Source organism: Armigeres subalbatus, chromosome 2 (assembly GCF_024139115.2).
Source record: "Armigeres subalbatus isolate Guangzhou_Male chromosome 2, GZ_Asu_2, whole genome shotgun sequence".
In the NCBI taxonomy this organism is placed as follows: domain Eukaryota; kingdom Metazoa; phylum Arthropoda; class Insecta; order Diptera; family Culicidae; genus Armigeres; species Armigeres subalbatus.
Genome location: NC_085140.1, coordinates 442,642,762 through 442,660,736, shown reverse-complemented (window position 1 = coordinate 442,660,736; position 17,975 = coordinate 442,642,762). Strand labels below are relative to the sequence as shown.

Below are 17,975 nucleotides of genomic sequence, written 5' to 3'. Positions count from 1 at the left end.
AACGAAACCAAACGCGGTTGGAAGACTACGTCGTCAACGTGGCGCTGCTGGCACAGGAGGAGCCAGCGACCTACGACGAAGCAGTATCCGGATCGGAGCAAGGCTTATGGAAGGGTATCCGGTCATAGCAAGGCTTATGGAAGGAAGCGTAGATCGACGAGTACCGATCGCTGGTTGAAAACCGAACGTGGAAACTTGTTGAACTGTCCGCTGGTCGCACCCCAATCAGATGCAAGGGGTGTATAAGAAGACGCACGATAGTGTCGGCAATGTTCCACGGTTTAAGGCACGGCTAGCCGCGAGGGGCTTCTGGTAGAGATGCGGAGTCCATTACGACGCCGTCTTTGCCCCAGTGTTGACTCAGACAACTTTAAGGATTCTCCTAGCTGTCGCCGGACAAACGAAGATGCAAGTCCACCACCTCGACGCGACGTGAAGTGCGCCGCTCGACCACGGATACTACCGCAGCCGGGTGAACAATCGACCATTGGAATCGAATGAGCGCTTCTTTAAATCGCGGTAAATACTAGGTCGGATATAGCCGCAAGTGTGTCAATCTTAAGCAGGCAGATCAGCAGCCCTACGGAGACCAACTGGATCGAATTGAAACTTGTCATGCGGTACATGTTGTATACCGGAGCGGTCATCCGTTGGACCGGAAGTCAAATTCCTGCTATCAGTTTCAACTTGGGAAGGCTACAATTTGCTGGGCAACAAAGGCGTAGCCACAGGGGGCAGGGGGTGGAAAGATTGAACGGGTACTGAAATGAATTCTCTTAAACATGTGCGCTTTACGATCCAATCATATTCAGAAATGGGTGGTGGTAATTTAAATGATTCCCAACAATTTATTAGGGTATCCAGGATTCTTAATATATGAAAGTTCAAAACAACTCGAAACATTCCGGGCTCAAGAATTCTCTTTGAAAAGTTTGTATTCTGTTTAAAATTGTGAAACTCAATAATAACATTAATACTATATTCAGTATTGTGGATTTTTTTAATTGTTACCAGATTCTTTTGAGGGTCTTTATATTTTTCACCATTTCTAGAATGTATAGTTTTTGAAATCATAACATATTTTTTTGTGATGCTCGTTCTTTATGGCATTACGCACGTCGGTTTTGAAAATATTTAAGTTTAGTGCGTTGACGCTGACGAAAATCAAACAAACAACCAAGTAAAAACAAATATCGAGATATCGACACCTAAATTTTCATTGATAAGATTTTCAATATTTATTACCAATGGTTCATTAAAAAAAATTGAAACAAATTTGAAGTGAATCAAAACGTGGTATTTATCTGGTCATCAGATCAGAAGATCCGTACAAAATTTATAATCCAACCTAATTTTAAATCTTATCTAGTGGTTTTCTTAAGACTTTATAGGTGTTCGGTAAGAAATTCATGAATCGCTTTTTTAATTTTATCTACTTTGTCGTTTCCTCATTTTCTCCTTGAAGATTTCATATACTGGATCTTGATGTGATATTTTCTTTTTCTCTACCTCCCCTACAAAATAAAATGTTTCTTCCAGAAATCCTTCTAGAGGCTTCCCCGGGAACTTTATAAATTCCTCTGGAAAATTATCCACAAATTCCTCTGAAAATCGTTCAAAAATCCTTCTCGTGTAATTGTAATTCTCCCAAAAACATATTTAGAAACCCCTCACTATTTTTTTCAGGAACTTCATGAGGAAATTCCTTGAAGATTTATTTTCTTCTCTCCTAGTTTTACTTCGAGACATTTCTTCGGCTATCCTTCCAGAAAAATCTTCGACATTTTTGTTCAGGAATACATTCGAGAGTTCCTTCAAGAATACATACGGAATTTCCTCCCATAATTCCTCCAGAAGTTTCTTCAGAAATTTATGAAGGAAATCCTCCGATTTCGCTCCATAATTTCCCTTTTAAATCTATAATAAGTTCCTTTGAAAGATTTTCTAAGAACTTCCCGGGGATAATTTCCAGGATTTTTTCGGGAATACCTCTAAAAATTATGTAGCGAAATCCTCTAGGATTTCATTCTGGTATTCTTGTCGCAATTACTTCAGAATATCCTTCAAGAATTCCTCTAAAAATTTCTTTAGGAATTTCTCCAGGAATTCGAACAAGTATTTCCCCGCAAATTCTTCCAGGTATTTTTCCGGGAATTTTTCTGAATTATTTCCGGAATTCACTCGGAATTTACTCCAGAATTTTATTCAGAAATTAATTTAATAGTTCCTCCAGGAATTTTCTCAGAACAAACCACTGGGAATTCATCCGGTAATTTCGTCAGCAATTCATCTGGGAATACTTTCAGGATTTCATCTGAGAATTTCTCTTCTAATTCCTCCTGGTATTTTTCCTAGAATTCCTTCAGATATTTCTCCGGAAATTCATTCAGGAACTTCTCCAATAATTATTTCAGGACTTCCTTGTGGGAATTCCTCCGGAAGTGCTTGTGGCAGTTCCTCCGAGAGCTCCTCCAAGAGTTTTTTCCAATTCAACTCCGGCTTTCTTAAGCAAATTATCTACAAATTCCTCCAGAAGTTCCTCCGAGAATTTCTCTGGGAGTTCCTCCGGGAGGTCCGCTAAGAATTCTTTCAGGAGTTCCTCCTGGAATTCTTAAAGAAGTTCATTTGGAAGTTCATCCGGGAGTTCTTACGAGAGTTCCCCCTGGAATTCCTCCAGGATTTTCTCCGCCAATTCTTTCTGTAGTTCTTCAAGAAAATACTTCTCAGTTCCTCCGAGAATGCCTCTGAAAAATTTATCTGATAATTCCCCCGGAAATTTCTCTGAAAGTTCCTCCGGGAGTACCTCCTCCTGCCAGTGAAACTCCCGGAAGAATTCTCGTAGAAACTGCCCGTGGATATTCCGGAAGAATTCCCGGAAGAAGCATTCCTATAGGACCTCCCGGAGGTACTCCCAGAGAAACCCAAATGGTTTCCTGAAAGAAAGCCTGAATGATTTCCTGGAAGAGCTACTGGTGGAACTCCCTGAGAAATTTGTAGAGGAACACCCGGAGGAATTTATGAAGAAACTCCCGGGAGAATTTTCAGAGGAACCCCCGGAGTAACTGCCAGTGAAACTACCAGAAGAATTCTCAAAAATAATCTTGGCGAATTCATCGTAGATATACATCTCGTCTAGCTGAAACCTTTGTAGTGATATGTAGCTGGATTAGCATCATCATCAGAGGACATCCCGGAGAAATCCCTGAGGAGTTCCCAGAGAAATTCTCGGAGGAGCTTCTGGAGGAAGTTTTTTATAAATTCCTGGAGAAACCTAAATGAATTCCAGAAAGAAAGCCTGAATGAAACCCTGGAGGAAATTTTGGAGAAATTCAGATGAAGCATGGTATTTTATTTATTGATTTGTACTTTTAAATTCTTTTGTGTAGTCTACAAATGTTTGAGAATCGCGCGCGAAGACAGGTATAAATGACTTTTTACGATTTTATAATCAATACTTGAAACATTTGGAACTGTTTGAAGGACACTATGAAAAGTAGTGAGCTCTCAGATAGAACGCGATTTTATCGAGACTTTTGGTATCTACGGAGAGGTAACACAAGTTTTGAATTTTTTCGAGTAAATTAAATTGATTGGTACTAGCGAGAATAGTTTGAGTACGCGCTTCTTGACGAAACTTTTGGCATCATGCGAGAGGTATCACAAGTTCATCATCATCATCATCAAGCCCTGTAGGAACTGCCGATAGAACTACCGGAACAATTCTCGGAGGAAATCCTGGAGGAATTCTTGGAGGAACTGTCGGTTGAACTCCGGATTTCCGAAGAAACTTCTGGAGCATCTCCCAGTGGAAATCTTAAAGTTTCCACTGAAATTCTTTCACGATCTCTTCGATACTTAATCTAGGAATTCCTCCGAAAATTCCATTTATAATTTCATTTTCAGCATGATTTCTGTATAAATTGGATGGAATTGGTGGAATTCCTAAAGAAATTCTTTGAATTTTCCACAAGAAATCATTCGAAACTTTCACGGAAATTATATGGAATTTACACAAGAAATTCGAAGATTTTTCGTGGCATTCTCAGGAATGTTTACTGGAATATTCTTAAGAAATTCCACGGTACAGTTTTTCAGAAATTTTTATGAGAAAAAGCACGAAAGAATTATTTGAAGAATTCCCTGTGGAACTTATGAAGGAGTTCGTGGAGGATTTCTTAGAGTGAATAATTGTGGAATTCCCGGCGAAATTTATGGTGAAATTCCTGAAGACATTGCCGAAGAAGTTGCTGGAGACATTCCTAAAGAATCCCTGATAAAATTCCCGATAGAATGCCTGGAGCAATTATCGAAGGAATTCCTGGAGTAAGCTTGCATATTGTTTTTTCTGCATATTTTATAATATTATTTCAGAGAGGATTTGTTAAAAATTAAGCTGTATGCTTCTCGTTTTCTAAAACTTATGGAAGAATGCAGGATTTTTATAATAATTCTTATAGTCGATTATATATTCTTTCTGAATACTAAGTTCGTAAATAATTTTCTCACCTTATTTAAAAATATCTGTTTAATAAATTATCCATTTTTAAATCCATTATTGTTGCGTTTAGCACAACGCGAACGTTGCATTGTGGGCGTGAATGCGTCACGTTCAATGGCGTTGCGTTTTAGTACAAAACGCTAACTTCAACGCCCAGTGCGACACGGCGTGCAAGGCGCTGTTGTGATCCAGTCTTTACTGTTGGTTGAGGATTTGGTTTCAAAGTTTTTGGAACTTAAAAGGAAATAGTGTCGATCACCAATATTGTTTTTATAAAACAACTGAAAAAATAACAATTTAGAAGACCTCAAACAGTTGCTTCCCCCCCCCTTCTACTCGAAATCCTGGCTACGCCCATGCTGGGCAAGTTGAAAGCAAACGAGTTGAGGCCTAATATGTCGGAGACGTGCAGTGAGTTAGTCTGGTCGAGACCACTGCTGGAGGAAATAGAGGAAGAACAACAGAAGCCAACCACCATTCTGAAGGAGAATCGTTCGTGCATCGTTTTTGTAGAGACGGAACGCAAATCAAGAAGGTCTTTGCATATCGACACTAGGCTGCACTTTTATGGCACAAATCTCCCAAATTGAGGCGCACGAGCCCCTGGAGCTGACGTTCTAATAGGTTGCCCTACACGAAAAACCTGGTCGATAAAGGTGTGGTGACTCTGGAATATTGTTCGACGGAGTAGATGACCGCGGACATCCTAACAAAACTAGCGCGGTAAAGCAGCAGCGATTCATGGAAGCAATGCGGCTGGTGCCTATGGCCGGACTAATACGGATCCGTGACGTCGAGGAGGAGTGTCAGCTGTAAAGTGGGTGCAACGGCGTCTCTGCACCGCATTGCTGGCAACAACATTTTATTTTTACAAGTAACATCATTTCAGTCTGTACCTAATTCGAGCGAAATAAAGATAAACAAAAGTATCGGTCCCGCGTGTGTTATTTTTTTTCCTTCTTCGCCAAATCACATTGTCCGGAGTGTTCCGGTATTTCGTCGGTCGGTCCACTCTGTTGTCTCACAGAACCTGGGATTGAGCCCGCCACCTCCTACGTATGAGACAGGAGCAATAGCCGTATGACTACCAAGCCCGTCTTTAAGATTGGTTGCCGAAACTCATGTGATTTAGTTGTGGCAACCTTTTTTTATTAGAATGTGTAACTTAGCAATCAATCTACACCCAGATTTTTTAACGCGGTTGGATTTCATTAATTTCTTGGTTAGCCTGAACAAATTTCACAGATTTTTAAATATCATCTGTTTTTTCTGTGATTTTTCTTTGTAAGGTTAACTCATTGTTTCATTGACACTAAAGATCTAAATCGACTGAATGCAAACCGTGTTAAATGGGTGAATTTTGTTCGAATCCGAATTCAAGTACATATTGCGAACCTTTAAAAACTTGAAGCGTGTTTTTTTTTTTAAATTAAGGTTGATGACCTACATAATGTTGGTTAAAAAATAATCATAATAGGTATCAATCTTTCTGAACCGCAGTTGCACGTTTCTACTCCAAATATCCTACGCCATAAATACCAGTTGCAAAAATGTGTCTTTCTTTATTATCTAGAAAATCCCACCAAAAATTATTTCACTTATTACAGCCACATCCGCTCGCTATTCGTTCGTTCACTCTAATCACCCGTGGCGTGAACTGACCAAGCAACCAACCACCCAAATGGCGGCGTAATCCGGCCTCTAAACCCATGCCGTGCCAAACTGCGGAACAAATTGCCCTTTGGAAACAAAAAAGCCATTACTCACCACGCTATTAATTGTGTAACCGGGCTTGGACAAACTTTTCCTCATTCTGGCGATCGCTCTCTCTCTCTCTCTGTCTCGGGGGAAGCAAATGTTCTGAATCTCCGGTTCAGCCCCCCTGCTATTCCCTTTCGTCACGAAGAAAGTTCTAGCACGCTGCACGCATTGAGCCTAAATGGGAATTAGGAATGATTTACTACCATTATAAACCGTCCGTCAGAGCTGATTTTTTCGCATTTTCTTGGTGGTGGCGGCTCCTGAGAAAAGCTGCTGGCCACCGGGGGAAGCCACTACCGACCGCTCGCTGGCACTGCTGCTGCTTGCTGGTGACAAATTACACATCGGTCAATCGTTTGCGAGCCGGCTCGTAAATAGTCTCTCCACCCCCCGATTTGCCCCTGCTGTCAGTCCCCACTATTACACAATACCTACCGCTACCGAACCGACTACTCATACCGTAGTCAGTGGTTCTTGACGTGCCAAGAGTAGGAAGCAACGTTGTCACGCATCGCTTTTTTCTTCGACGCCGTCCGTCGTTTGGAAAATTGCTACTCTCAAAAGAGTCACTGGGTTTGCCTGTTTTCTTGTGCGGCAGCTCCCGATCGAAGGACAGTAGTTTGTTGGTAACAAATGTTGTTGTCTGATAACTGAATTTTGTGATGGCTCGTGAATTCGCTCTCGGACTAGTTTTAATCATTTAAAAAAAAGAGTAACTGAAATAAATAAACAATTGTTCAGAACAGTTCGTCCGTAGTTATTTGAACTGAGCAGATGCTGAATTTAAAAGCTAAATTAATTGATTATCTCACTTGGTTTGCAATGTCTTTCAATTGAATTCAATTGAAAGTACATTCAAAGCTGCAGTGATAAAACAGTTGTTGGTTTGTGCAGTTTGAAGATGACCTTTGCTCCATATTGGCAACATTTTCAAGGTTAGGTTTGTATAACAATTCTCAATTTAATCATTGTGTCACTAGAATTAGCACAACATGCCCCGTATCTGTATCATGATGTTACCCGCACTTGCTCGGAGTATCCTTTTCTGTTTTGACCTGGGGGTGCTAGCGTTGCGTACAATTCGTCCTGGGACAGGCTGTTATTCTGATGAAGATGAATGAACCAGTAGAAAACGGAACAAACAAGCTCTTATGTCGGGCCTAACCGGGCCACGTTGCGGTGGTCATCCTCAATCACACTTCAGGGCCAGCATAGAGACACACAAACACACGAACACACATTCCCGGGAGTCAAAATTGGCCAGCAATTTATCTTATTTATTTACGCACCGGCCTCAGAGATGCCAGATTGTCCAGCGCGCCGCAGTCGGAGCAAAACCCTGATCTAACAAAGCGCGTTCTGTTTGTTCCTCTCTTGCTTCTTCCAGGTCTCGGTGCCCAGACTGATACGACGACGGCAGCAGCCGCGGCCGGACTGTTGAGCCCGCTGTCGATGCAGAACCTGGTGACGCTGGCGGCCATGACGCAACCGTCCCTGCAGGCTGCCGCCGCCCAAACGCCCACCGCGGCCATTACCAACGCAGCGACCTCACTGTGTAAGTACCCACTTCTGTGCTGTATTTGGTTTGTTTGTTCGGACTGTTGTCCTTTGTTGGGCGTCCTCAAAAGGATTCTTTCATTTGAGGCTAACTTTCTCTTCTGAAGGATTTCTCTGTCTGACATTGAGTGCGTCTTTTGTAAAAGGAAATGATTCTTACCAGTTTTCCACTTGAGATGAAATTTCGATTTCATCGTCTGTTTTCAAGAGTTCATCATGAGGCTTAAATCGATATATTGAATTTGCTTGGGCCTTTCAAGGTATTTAATAACAGTAGCTTCATTCTGAAACTAATGTTCCACGTCATTATTTATCAGCAGTAAGTAAAACGATGAAATAATTATGGACATTGCTATTCAGTAAAAATAGGTCGGATTATTTGATTTTAGCTCCTTAATACTTCTTGTTCCACATGAAAAAAATCAAATCAGCACACCGTTTTTGAATGGATGATAGAATCCTACTTTGGTTGAGATTATCGAGTCCACAGATTAACGAGATTCGGATGAGCGGTAGCATAATGTTTTGAAATCATTAGATCGGAGTCAGAATAAAAACAAACAACATTTTTATATCTTCGTCAGAACTTAGGCTCGTTGAAATCGAAAACCTGTGAAATATCAATTTTCAATTTCAACTTTATCCACCCGATCCATTTACAAATCGAACACATTTATCAAAAATTTTGCCAACTGTCACATTCCGCCACCTGGAATCCACGCAGCATCCTAAATTATTCGGGAAATTTAATATCCGTAAATACCTTTCCGCTCAACAATAACAGCGACCGAAACAACGCCCAACAATGCCGTATTGTCCTTGGCAAACGACCGATAGAAAAGGCATTCTTTGTCCCCCCTTCCACCCGAATCTTCGTCTTCCTGGGAATCGTTGTCGCTCACTTTCATGATAATTTCCAAACAATAAATGGGCCCCTCAACTGCCAACTTCTAAATGGACTCTGGGAGGGGACTGAGGGCGGCAGGCTTTATGAAATCATTTCCTCCGCTGAGCACGGGAAATTAAAATCATCACTCTCGACTCCATCATCCCCGTCTCCGGGAACCTTTACAGGACGGGGGGGCGGAGCGGAGGAGGCGACGTCGTCATCAGCTTGTTTGCTAGTTGTTTGCCGACGAGTGTCAGTCACTCGGTGCACGACTTGGGTCGAAACTTTCACCGAAAAACGGAAACGGGGCTCCTTTTCTGCATCGTGTCGTGCCGGTGTCCTCTTCAGCGAGCCGAGTCAGCGTGGTGGCCCATTAAAACAAGTCGTAAAAGTTATAAAAGATGAACGATTTCATTTTTATCTGTTTTATGACTTTTTCACCTGTCCCGTTCCATTTCCGGGATTTTCTTACGTCGCTTTTCTATATGACAACCGACCCGCAAAAGGACGAGCCAAGGTGTCCGGCAGCCCCCTTTAATGTGTTCATCAAACGAATCGAACGAAATACATTTTCGTGGATTTGGATGTAATGCAATTAATGCGAAAGCAATCGGAACTTCTCAGTAGTTAGTGGCACATTTTAACACGTCAATTAGGCCATATTATTTTTTCACACAATGTCACAGACTAGCCTCCTCCAGAATAGTGCCTTGCTGTGCCAATGAGACCCACTGCTGTTCATATTGACGTGCGCGCTGACTGCGCTGTACACGATTGTGTTAGCTTTCTTCGTTTCTTGTCATAAAGCGGTAAAAGTTGGATCCGAGAGCCACCACGTGTTGAAGTAATAAACGTTTTATAGTCATGAAACGATGCAATCGCGCTTTTTCTTGCACAGCAGCAGTGTGAAGTTTGCTGCTTTTGTTTTCCTAGATAAAAACGACTTTTCCCGAGCACGCGACAATTTTTCTCAGACGAAAAAAGGCAAGAAAGGAAACAATTGTTCTGTATCAGTCAAGCAATAGCGAAAGTCTTATCTTGTGTCAAACTCCGTTGTCACAGTTGAAAGGGTCTGCTTTTGTTCAACATTTTCTTATTTCGAATCGGAATATCTGATATACAAACTAAAGCTAAATCAATTCGAAAACGAGATTTAATATTGATAAAGACATTTATTCAACCCGTTCTTATATTATTTACAACAGTTTTAAATGTTACTCGAGAGTTGCCGTCTAGCGGCTTATCCCTTTCTCGGTTGATAATATTTTCATTGAATTAAATCCTTACTCCTGCTTCGACTGACGGCAGAGTTTTATCTCAAATGTCGCCAACCCACAACATCGTCTGATGTCGGTAGTATCGTCGACTATTGTACGCCAAATGGCAGTGGGTTCGCTCTTGTGGAATGTCATCTCTTTGAGACAAGTTTCTATACTCAGCGGCGATATCATCGCAGTCTGCCAGTCGACTGAATCAGGTGGTGATGGGATGGCGCTATCTGTTTCTGTCTGTTTGGATAACTCTTAATTTATAAGTCACTTATCTTGGCTAACCCTGTTTGCCGTTGTTTTGCGGTGTTTGTTCATGAGGTAGCTCTAGAATCACTTTTGTCTAAAGAACGGTATGTTGCTCCATAAAACGTTTTGTTAGTTTAAATAATCTTTGCTTTTTTTTAAACTCTTACTGAAATGTTTTCACCTAACCTAATCGAAATGAGTAGAAATATGATGCAGAAGATATTGCTACCAAAGAGAAATCAAGGATCCAGTAATCAGTAGTCAACTTGATGTTGATAATACACCGAAGAAACCTTAATGCTGTCATAAATAAGATATGAATAGCAGCATTTCAACGGCAGCTCACACCATAAGTACCTTATCAGAAACCTCGTACAGATATACGAAAAAAATTCTAGCCACATAGCCCAATACTTTTGTATTTATTGCTTGATAGAGAAGAATGCAAATGATTTTTGATTTTTTATTCCTATGAAAAAAAGTTATGTAGTATATTGATGAAAGTAGAAATTAAATCTACTAATATCGAACACATGGAGATAAAAGAAGCATGGGGCACAACCCGGATGTTACAAGTAAAGGTGCTAATATTATCAATTTCAAATAGCAAAATAAAACGAAATTGTCCTTAGACGTTATTTGTATCTTTTGTATTTCCGCGTAAAGATTTTCTTAATTTCCAATGAATTCCCGCAAAAACTCATAACAAGAGAATTTGATTTTGATTCCCCTCCTAATTTCTTTTGGAAATTCCTCTAAATTTGCCCGGGACGATCCTGCAAATTTCCTCCAAATGTAGGTATTTTTTTCTTAGTAGTATCATCAGGAAAATCTCTCGAATTTCCTCGGGAAATTCACCCAAAAGCCGTCTAGAAACTCTTCTGAAATCCAATATTTATTCAAAAGAATTCCTCAGAAAATTTCCCAAACTTCTTGTTCCAAGTTCATCCAAATTTCTTCTGCAAATTCCTCCGAAAATTTGTAACAAATTCCTGAGGAAATTCCGAAGAATTTTCCAAGTAGATTCTGAAGAATTTCCCGAGGAAATTCCGAAGGATTTCCCGAGAAAATTCCAAAGAATTTCCCAAGGAAATTCCGAAGAATTTCCCGAGGAAATTCCGAAGAATTTCCCGAGGAAATTCCGAAGAAATTCCCGAGGAAATTCCGAAGAATTTCCCGAAAAAATTCCGAAGAATTTCCCGAGGAAATTCCGAAGAATTACCCGAGAAAATTCCGAAGAATTTCCCGAGGAAGTTCCTCCGAGCATCTGTAATAAATTCCCGAGGAAATTCGGAAGAATTTTCCGAAGAGATTCTTAAAAATTTTCCGAGGAAATTCCGACGTATTTCCCGAGGAAATTCCGAAGAATTTCCCGAGGAAATTCCGAAGAATTTCCCTAAGAAATTCCGAATAATTTCCCAAGGAAATTCCGAAGAATTTTCCAAGGAAATTCCGAAGACTTTCCCAAGGAAATTTCAAAGAACTTCCCAAGGAAATTTCGAAGAACTTCCCAAGGAAATTCCGAAGAATTTCCCAAGGAAATTCCGAAGAATTTCCCAAGGAAATTCCGTAGAATTTCCCGAGTAAATCCCGAAGAGTTTCCCGAGGAAATCCCGAAGGTTTTCCCGAGAAAGTTCCTCCGAATATTTGTAATAAATTCCCGAGGAAATTCGGAAGAATTTTCCGAAGAGATTCTTAAGAACTTCCCGAGGAAATTCCGACATATTTCCCGGGAAATTCCGAAGAATTTACCGAATAAATTCCGAAGAATTTCCCGAGGAAATTGCGAAGAATTTCCCGAGGAAATTCCGTAGAATTTCACGAGGAAATTCCGAAGAATTTCCCGAGTAAATCCCGAAGAGTTTCCCGAGGAAATCCCGAAGGATTTCCCGAGAAAGTTCCTCCGAATATTTGTAATAAATTCCCGAGGAAATTCGGAAGAATTTTCCGAAGAGATTCTTAAGAATTTCCCGAGGAAATTCTGACATATTTCCCGGGAAATTCCGAAGAATTTCCCGAGGAAATTGCGAAGAATTTCCCGAGGAAATTCCGTAGAATTTCACGAGGAAGTTCCGAAGAATTTCCCGAGGAAATTCCGAAGAATTTCCCGAGGAAATTCCGAAGAATTTCCCGAGGAAATTCCGAAGAATTTCCCGAGGAAATTCCGAAGAATTTTCCGAGGAAATTCCGAAGAATTTCCCGAGGAAATTCCGAAGGATTTCCCGAGGAAATTTCGAAGACTTTCCCGAGGAAATTCCGAAGACTTTCCCAAGGAAATTCCGAAGAATTTCCCGAGGAAATTCCGAAGAATTTCCCGAGGAAATTCCGAAGAATTTCCCGAGGAAATTCCGAAGAATTTCCCGAGGAAATTCCGAAGAATTTCCCGAGGAAATTCTGAAGAATTTCCCGAGGAAATTCTGAAGAATTTCCCGAGGAAATTCCGAAGAATTTCCCGAGGAAATTCCGAAGAATTTCCCGAGGAATTCCGAAGAATTTCCCAAGGAAATTTCGAAGAATTTCTCAAGGAAATTCCGAAGAATTTCCCAAGGAAATTTCGAAGAATTTCTCAAGGAAATTCCGAAGAATTTCCCAAGGAAATTCCCTCGAATTTTCTTGGGAAATTTCTCTGAATTTCCTTGGGAAATTCCACCGAATTTCCTTAGGAAATTCCTCCGAATTTTCTCCTTTTGAAATTACCCCGAATTTCCTCGGGAAACTTCCTCGAATTTCTTCGGAAATTTCTCTTCAATTTTCTCGGAAAATTCCCTCAATTTCCTCGAGAAACTCCCCCCAATTTCCTCAGGAAATTCCCCTAATTCCCTCGGGCAATTCCCCCGAATTTCAAAATTTCCTCCTTCAGAAATTCCCCCGAATTTCCTCGGGAAACTCCCCCGAATTCTCTCGGTAATTTCCCTTCAATTTTCTCGGAAAATTCCATCAATTTCCCCCGATTTCCTCGAGAAATTCCCCCCAATTTCCTCAGGAAATTCTCCCAATTTCCTCAGGAAATTCCCCCGAATTTCCTCTCTAAATTCTTCCAATATTCCTCGGGAAATTCCTCGGAAAATTCATCTGAATCTCCGAATTCCCTCCTCCTGAAATTCCCCAAAATTTCTTCGGGAAACTCCTCCGAATTTCCTCGGCAATTTCCCTTTAATTTTCTCGGGAAATTCCCTCAATTTCCTCGAGTAATACCCCCCATTTCCTCAGGAAATTCCCCTAATTTCCTCGGAATTTCCTCGGGAAATTTCCCCGAATTTCCTCGGAAAATTCTCCCGAATTTCCTCTGGAATATCCCTCGAATTTCCTCGGGAAATTCCCCCGGAAATGCTTCCGAATTCCCTCGAGAAATTCCCTCGAATTTCCTCGGGAAACTCCCCCGATTTTCCTCGGGAATTTCCCTTCATTTTTTTGGGGAAATTTCCCCAATTTCGTCGGGAAATTCCCCCAAATTTCCTCCAGAAATTCCCCCAAATTTCTTTGGGAAACTCCTCCCCTAATTTTCTCGGGAAATTTCCCTGAATTTTTTTGGGAAATTCCCCCGAACTTTCATGGAAAATTTCTCCGAATTTCCTCCTCGGGAAATTCCCCCAAATTTGATCGGGAAATTCCCCCGAATTTGATCGGGAAATTCCCCCGAATTCCTTCGGGTAATTCCCCCGAATTCCCTCGGGAAATTCCCCCGAATTTCCTCGGGAAATTCCCCCGAATTTCCTCGGGAGATTCCCCCGAATTTCCTCCGGAGATTCCCCCGAATTTCCTCCGGAGATTCCCCCGAATTTCGTTGGGAAATTCCTCCGAATTTCCTCGGGAAATTCACCTGAATTTCCTCGGGAAATTCCCCCGAATTTCCTCGGGAGATTCCCCCGAATTTCCTCCGAATTTTCTCGGGAAATTCCACCGAATTTGCTCGGGAAATTCCCTCGAATTTCCTCGAATCCGAGTTTCCTCGGGAAATGCTTTCGAATTCCCTCGAGAAATTCCCCCGAATTTCCGCGGGAAACTCCCCCGATTTTCCTCGGGAATTTCCCTTTAATTTTTTCGGGAAATTTCCCCAATTTCGTCGGGAAATTCCCCCAAATTTTCTCCAGAAATTCCACCAAATTTCCTCGAGAAATTCCCACAAATTTCTTTGGGAAACTCCCCTCCCCTAATTTTCTCGGGAAATTTCCCTGAAATTTTTTTAGGAAATTCCCCCGAACTTTCATGGGAAATTTCTCCGAATTTCCTCGGGAAATTTCTCCGACTTTCCTCGGGAAATTTCTCCGAATTTCCTCGGGAAATTCTCCCGAATTTGATCGGGAAATTCCCCCGAATTTGACCGGGAAATACCCCCGAATTTCCTCGGGAAATTCCCCTGAATTTCCTCGGGGAATTCCCCTGAATTTCTTCGGGAAATTCCCCTGAATTTCCTCGGGAAATTCCCTCGAATTTCCTCGGGAAATTCCCCCGAATTTCTTCGGTAACTTCCCCCAAATTTTCTTGGGAAATTCCCCCGAATTTCCTCGGGAAATTCCCCCGAATTTCCTCGGGAAATTCCCCCCGAATTTCCTCGGGAAATTCCCCCGAATTTTCGTTGGGAAATTTCCTTGAATTTCTTTGGGAATTTCCACCGAATTTCCTCGGGAATTTCCACCGAATTTCCTCGGGAATTTCCACCGAATTTCCTCTGGAAATTACTCTGAATTTCCTCCAAATTTCTTCGGAAAATCCACCCGAATTTCCTCGGCTAATTCCCCCCAAATTTCCTCGGGAAGTTCCTCGAATTTCCTCTAGAAATTTCTCTGAATTTCCTTGGGAAATTCTTAAAAAATTGCTCTCTGGAAATTTTCCCAAGTTTCCTTTGGATATTCCCCTGAATTTCCTCGGAAAATTCCACCGAATTTCCTCTGGAAATTTTTCTAAATTCCCCCGAATTTCCTCGGGAAATCGATTTTTTTTCGGAAAATCCCCCCAAATTTCCTCGGAAAATTCCTCCAAATTTTTTTTCGGAAAATTCCCCCGAATTTCCTTGGAAAATTCCCCGGAATTTCCTTGGAAAATTCCCTCGAATTTCCTTGGAAAATTCCCCCGAATTTCCTCGAAAAAATCCCCCGAATTTTCTCGAGAATATCCACCGAATTTCCTCGGCTAATTCCCTCTGGAAATTCTCCCGAGTTTCCTCTGGATATTCCCGCGAATTTCAACCGAATTTCCTCGGGAATTTTTTTTTTAGAAAGCTCCTCAATTATTTCGGCAAAGTTCCTCAATTTATTTTCTTGGGAAATTCTTCCGAATTTTCTAGGAACAAGTGTACACCATTAGGAACGCGAGTACGAAAACAACTCTTTTTCATATCTAATCACAATCTATTCAATTTAAGACAACACAACAGTATTCAGGATTTTTTACAGCTTTAGTGGTGTTTGCAAACATTCTTGTCGAATATGAAGCCTTACCAACATAAATATCACCTCACTAAATTACATCTCCATTCACCAAACCGAATCTCTTTCTCTTCCTCTTTCGATATGTGTGTTTCCTCCGGCTGCTGTATCACCCAAAACCCATCTATCAACCAAACGACAATCTCTTCGAAACTTCGAAATACCAAAAAACAAAAAAAATAACACCCATGCTCAACACCCCAAAATCCGAACGCCACAACAGGTCTCTTAGGGAAGACAGCAGCGACATCTGCCTCAGGTGAGCCTCACAAACGATTTTCCTTACTCTGTTTTTTTTTCCTCTGCTGCCAAGAGATAGCACTCCTATATCGGTTGAACCATTTTTGCTTGGAAACATCTGCAATGTTGGCTGCGCTCCCCGCCTCGCTCGTTGTGTTTAATTTTGCTGTTATCGTTTGTTGTCTCCACCACTTTTGTTAGCGCACCGAGCCGGTCGGGGTCCGGTCCGTGTGGTGCGGTGAAACCAAACCCTCGCACACCTACCGCACCGGGCGGGCGCCGTCAGCTTCGGATGTTGATGGAAGTACGGCAAAGTGCAGTTTTAATTCTATTTTGATGTTGTTTGAGCCTTAACCACCATCATCGTCCTGTTTTTGTATTCATCTCAGCAGTGTAGTGGGATTGTATTTGCGTTGGGTTTTAAACAGAAAATGTAGAAGAAAAAAAACATCGAGCAACATGTTTGTGTCTTGCTTTCTGCATCACACAGCCCTTACCCAATAACCCAAGTACCTTACCCGCCCGTGGTGCCTGTTTTTTTGTCTCCTTTCTCAACTTTCTATTGTTTCTATGGCAGTTTGTACTACTCGTTGATTTACTCGGTTGTTTTTAATCTTCTCACTTTTTTTCGTAATCTACCCACAGACAAACAGACATAACACATTGAACATTTACTCATCAAATTCATCGTATTTCAAACACTAACGACATCTGTTGATTTCAGTTAGTTGGGCAAATCATGAACCAGATGGCGGTAGTGAGCAAACGTCAAACTCGAGCAAAAACGATGCGCGCGCCACGAGTGATCGATTGGCCAACTAATGATTATTTGAATTGACCAGGAAATCAGTGAACGATGGAAATTTGACGAGTGTTATGTCTGTTTGTCAGTGATCTACCTGTCTGGACTACTGTTGCATCCTTTGTTCATTCTTTTTTTAGGATTTTCATTAGTGGTTTAATCATTAACTCAAGGAAACCTGCTCTTGCATGTTTTTCACACTTTTCTTCAGATTGTCGTAATTGATTGCATGCGGTTTTAAATGTTTTAAATGTTTGATAATTATTGCATGAACTAACCAACCAACTTAACAAACAAATTAGCATGATTGAGTTAAGTCTATTTTTCAGGGACTGTTTTTATGAATAATAATATTTTTTGTCATTCAAGATTATTTTTACTTTGTCTCTCTCTTTGACATTCAAGATTATTTTTACAAAAGGGGATGGTAATTTGGTACCATTTAGTGATTCCGTCGGTGCAGAAGGGATCCTCATTATCCACTATCAGCTCAAAGAGGTGCGATTTACAAGGATGTCTTCGCTGCATAAGATAAAACCAATCCGCAGATAGCGGTTGCAATACTTTTCTGGCTTCTTCAGTAGAAGCTTCGTTTGTCATATTCTCCAAGAATATTAAACTTCAGTTAACACTGTATTTCTAACAGAAATTTAATGTTAATGTGACATCAATAATAACAATAAATACAAATGACAATACAAATACCTAAGATAACGATGCTCCTACGAATGTATCCCTTACTTAACTCGTTTGCTAATTGGGATCTGCCATAAATTTATTACACCAGCGGATAAACCCTGGTGCGGTTCAGTGCATCAGTGACACAGCAAAAATGACATGAACCGTCGTTCATACATTCATTTATTATTAACCATTTTTATAACCTCTGCGAACCACACCAGATATGTACAAAAAAAAGTTGGAACACTCCGATAAAAAACCATTTCCATCTCATTCCTGCTGGAATTTCGCAATTTCATTGAACAAATGAATGTTGGTGTTCCAGTGTGGTGGGCGGTTGAGAAGAAAAAAAAGTGCCCTGACCACCCGCGTGTCCTCCGCGACTGACCAAGGTCCTGGGTCCAGCGAACAACTGTATGACACACTGCGATCCGCAATAATTATCATCATAATTACATTTTTAATAATTATGAATTTATAACGTTTCTCCCGTCGCGCTCGTCCGTTGTCATGGTATGGCAGGGGTGGTCATCCGGCGTTTTTTTTATTTTGGTTTCGGTTCGGGGTACATCTACATAATTGCCCTGGTTGGTTACCATCATCG

At 41.1% G+C, this 17,975-nt stretch overlaps 1 protein-coding gene across 2 annotated transcripts in view; it reads left to right on the top strand.

Moving 5' to 3' along the window:
• LOC134213681 (CUGBP Elav-like family member 1) overlaps window positions 1–17,975 on the top strand; it is a 495,491-nt gene that overhangs the window by 442,714 nt on the left and 34,802 nt on the right. For both annotated transcript variants that reach the window (XM_062692950.1, XM_062692951.1), the window contains one exon: window positions 7,647–7,814. In XM_062692950.1, the coding sequence (XP_062548934.1) occupies window positions 7,647–7,814 (168 nt within the window). The remainder of the gene's footprint in view (window positions 1–7,646; window positions 7,815–17,975) is intronic.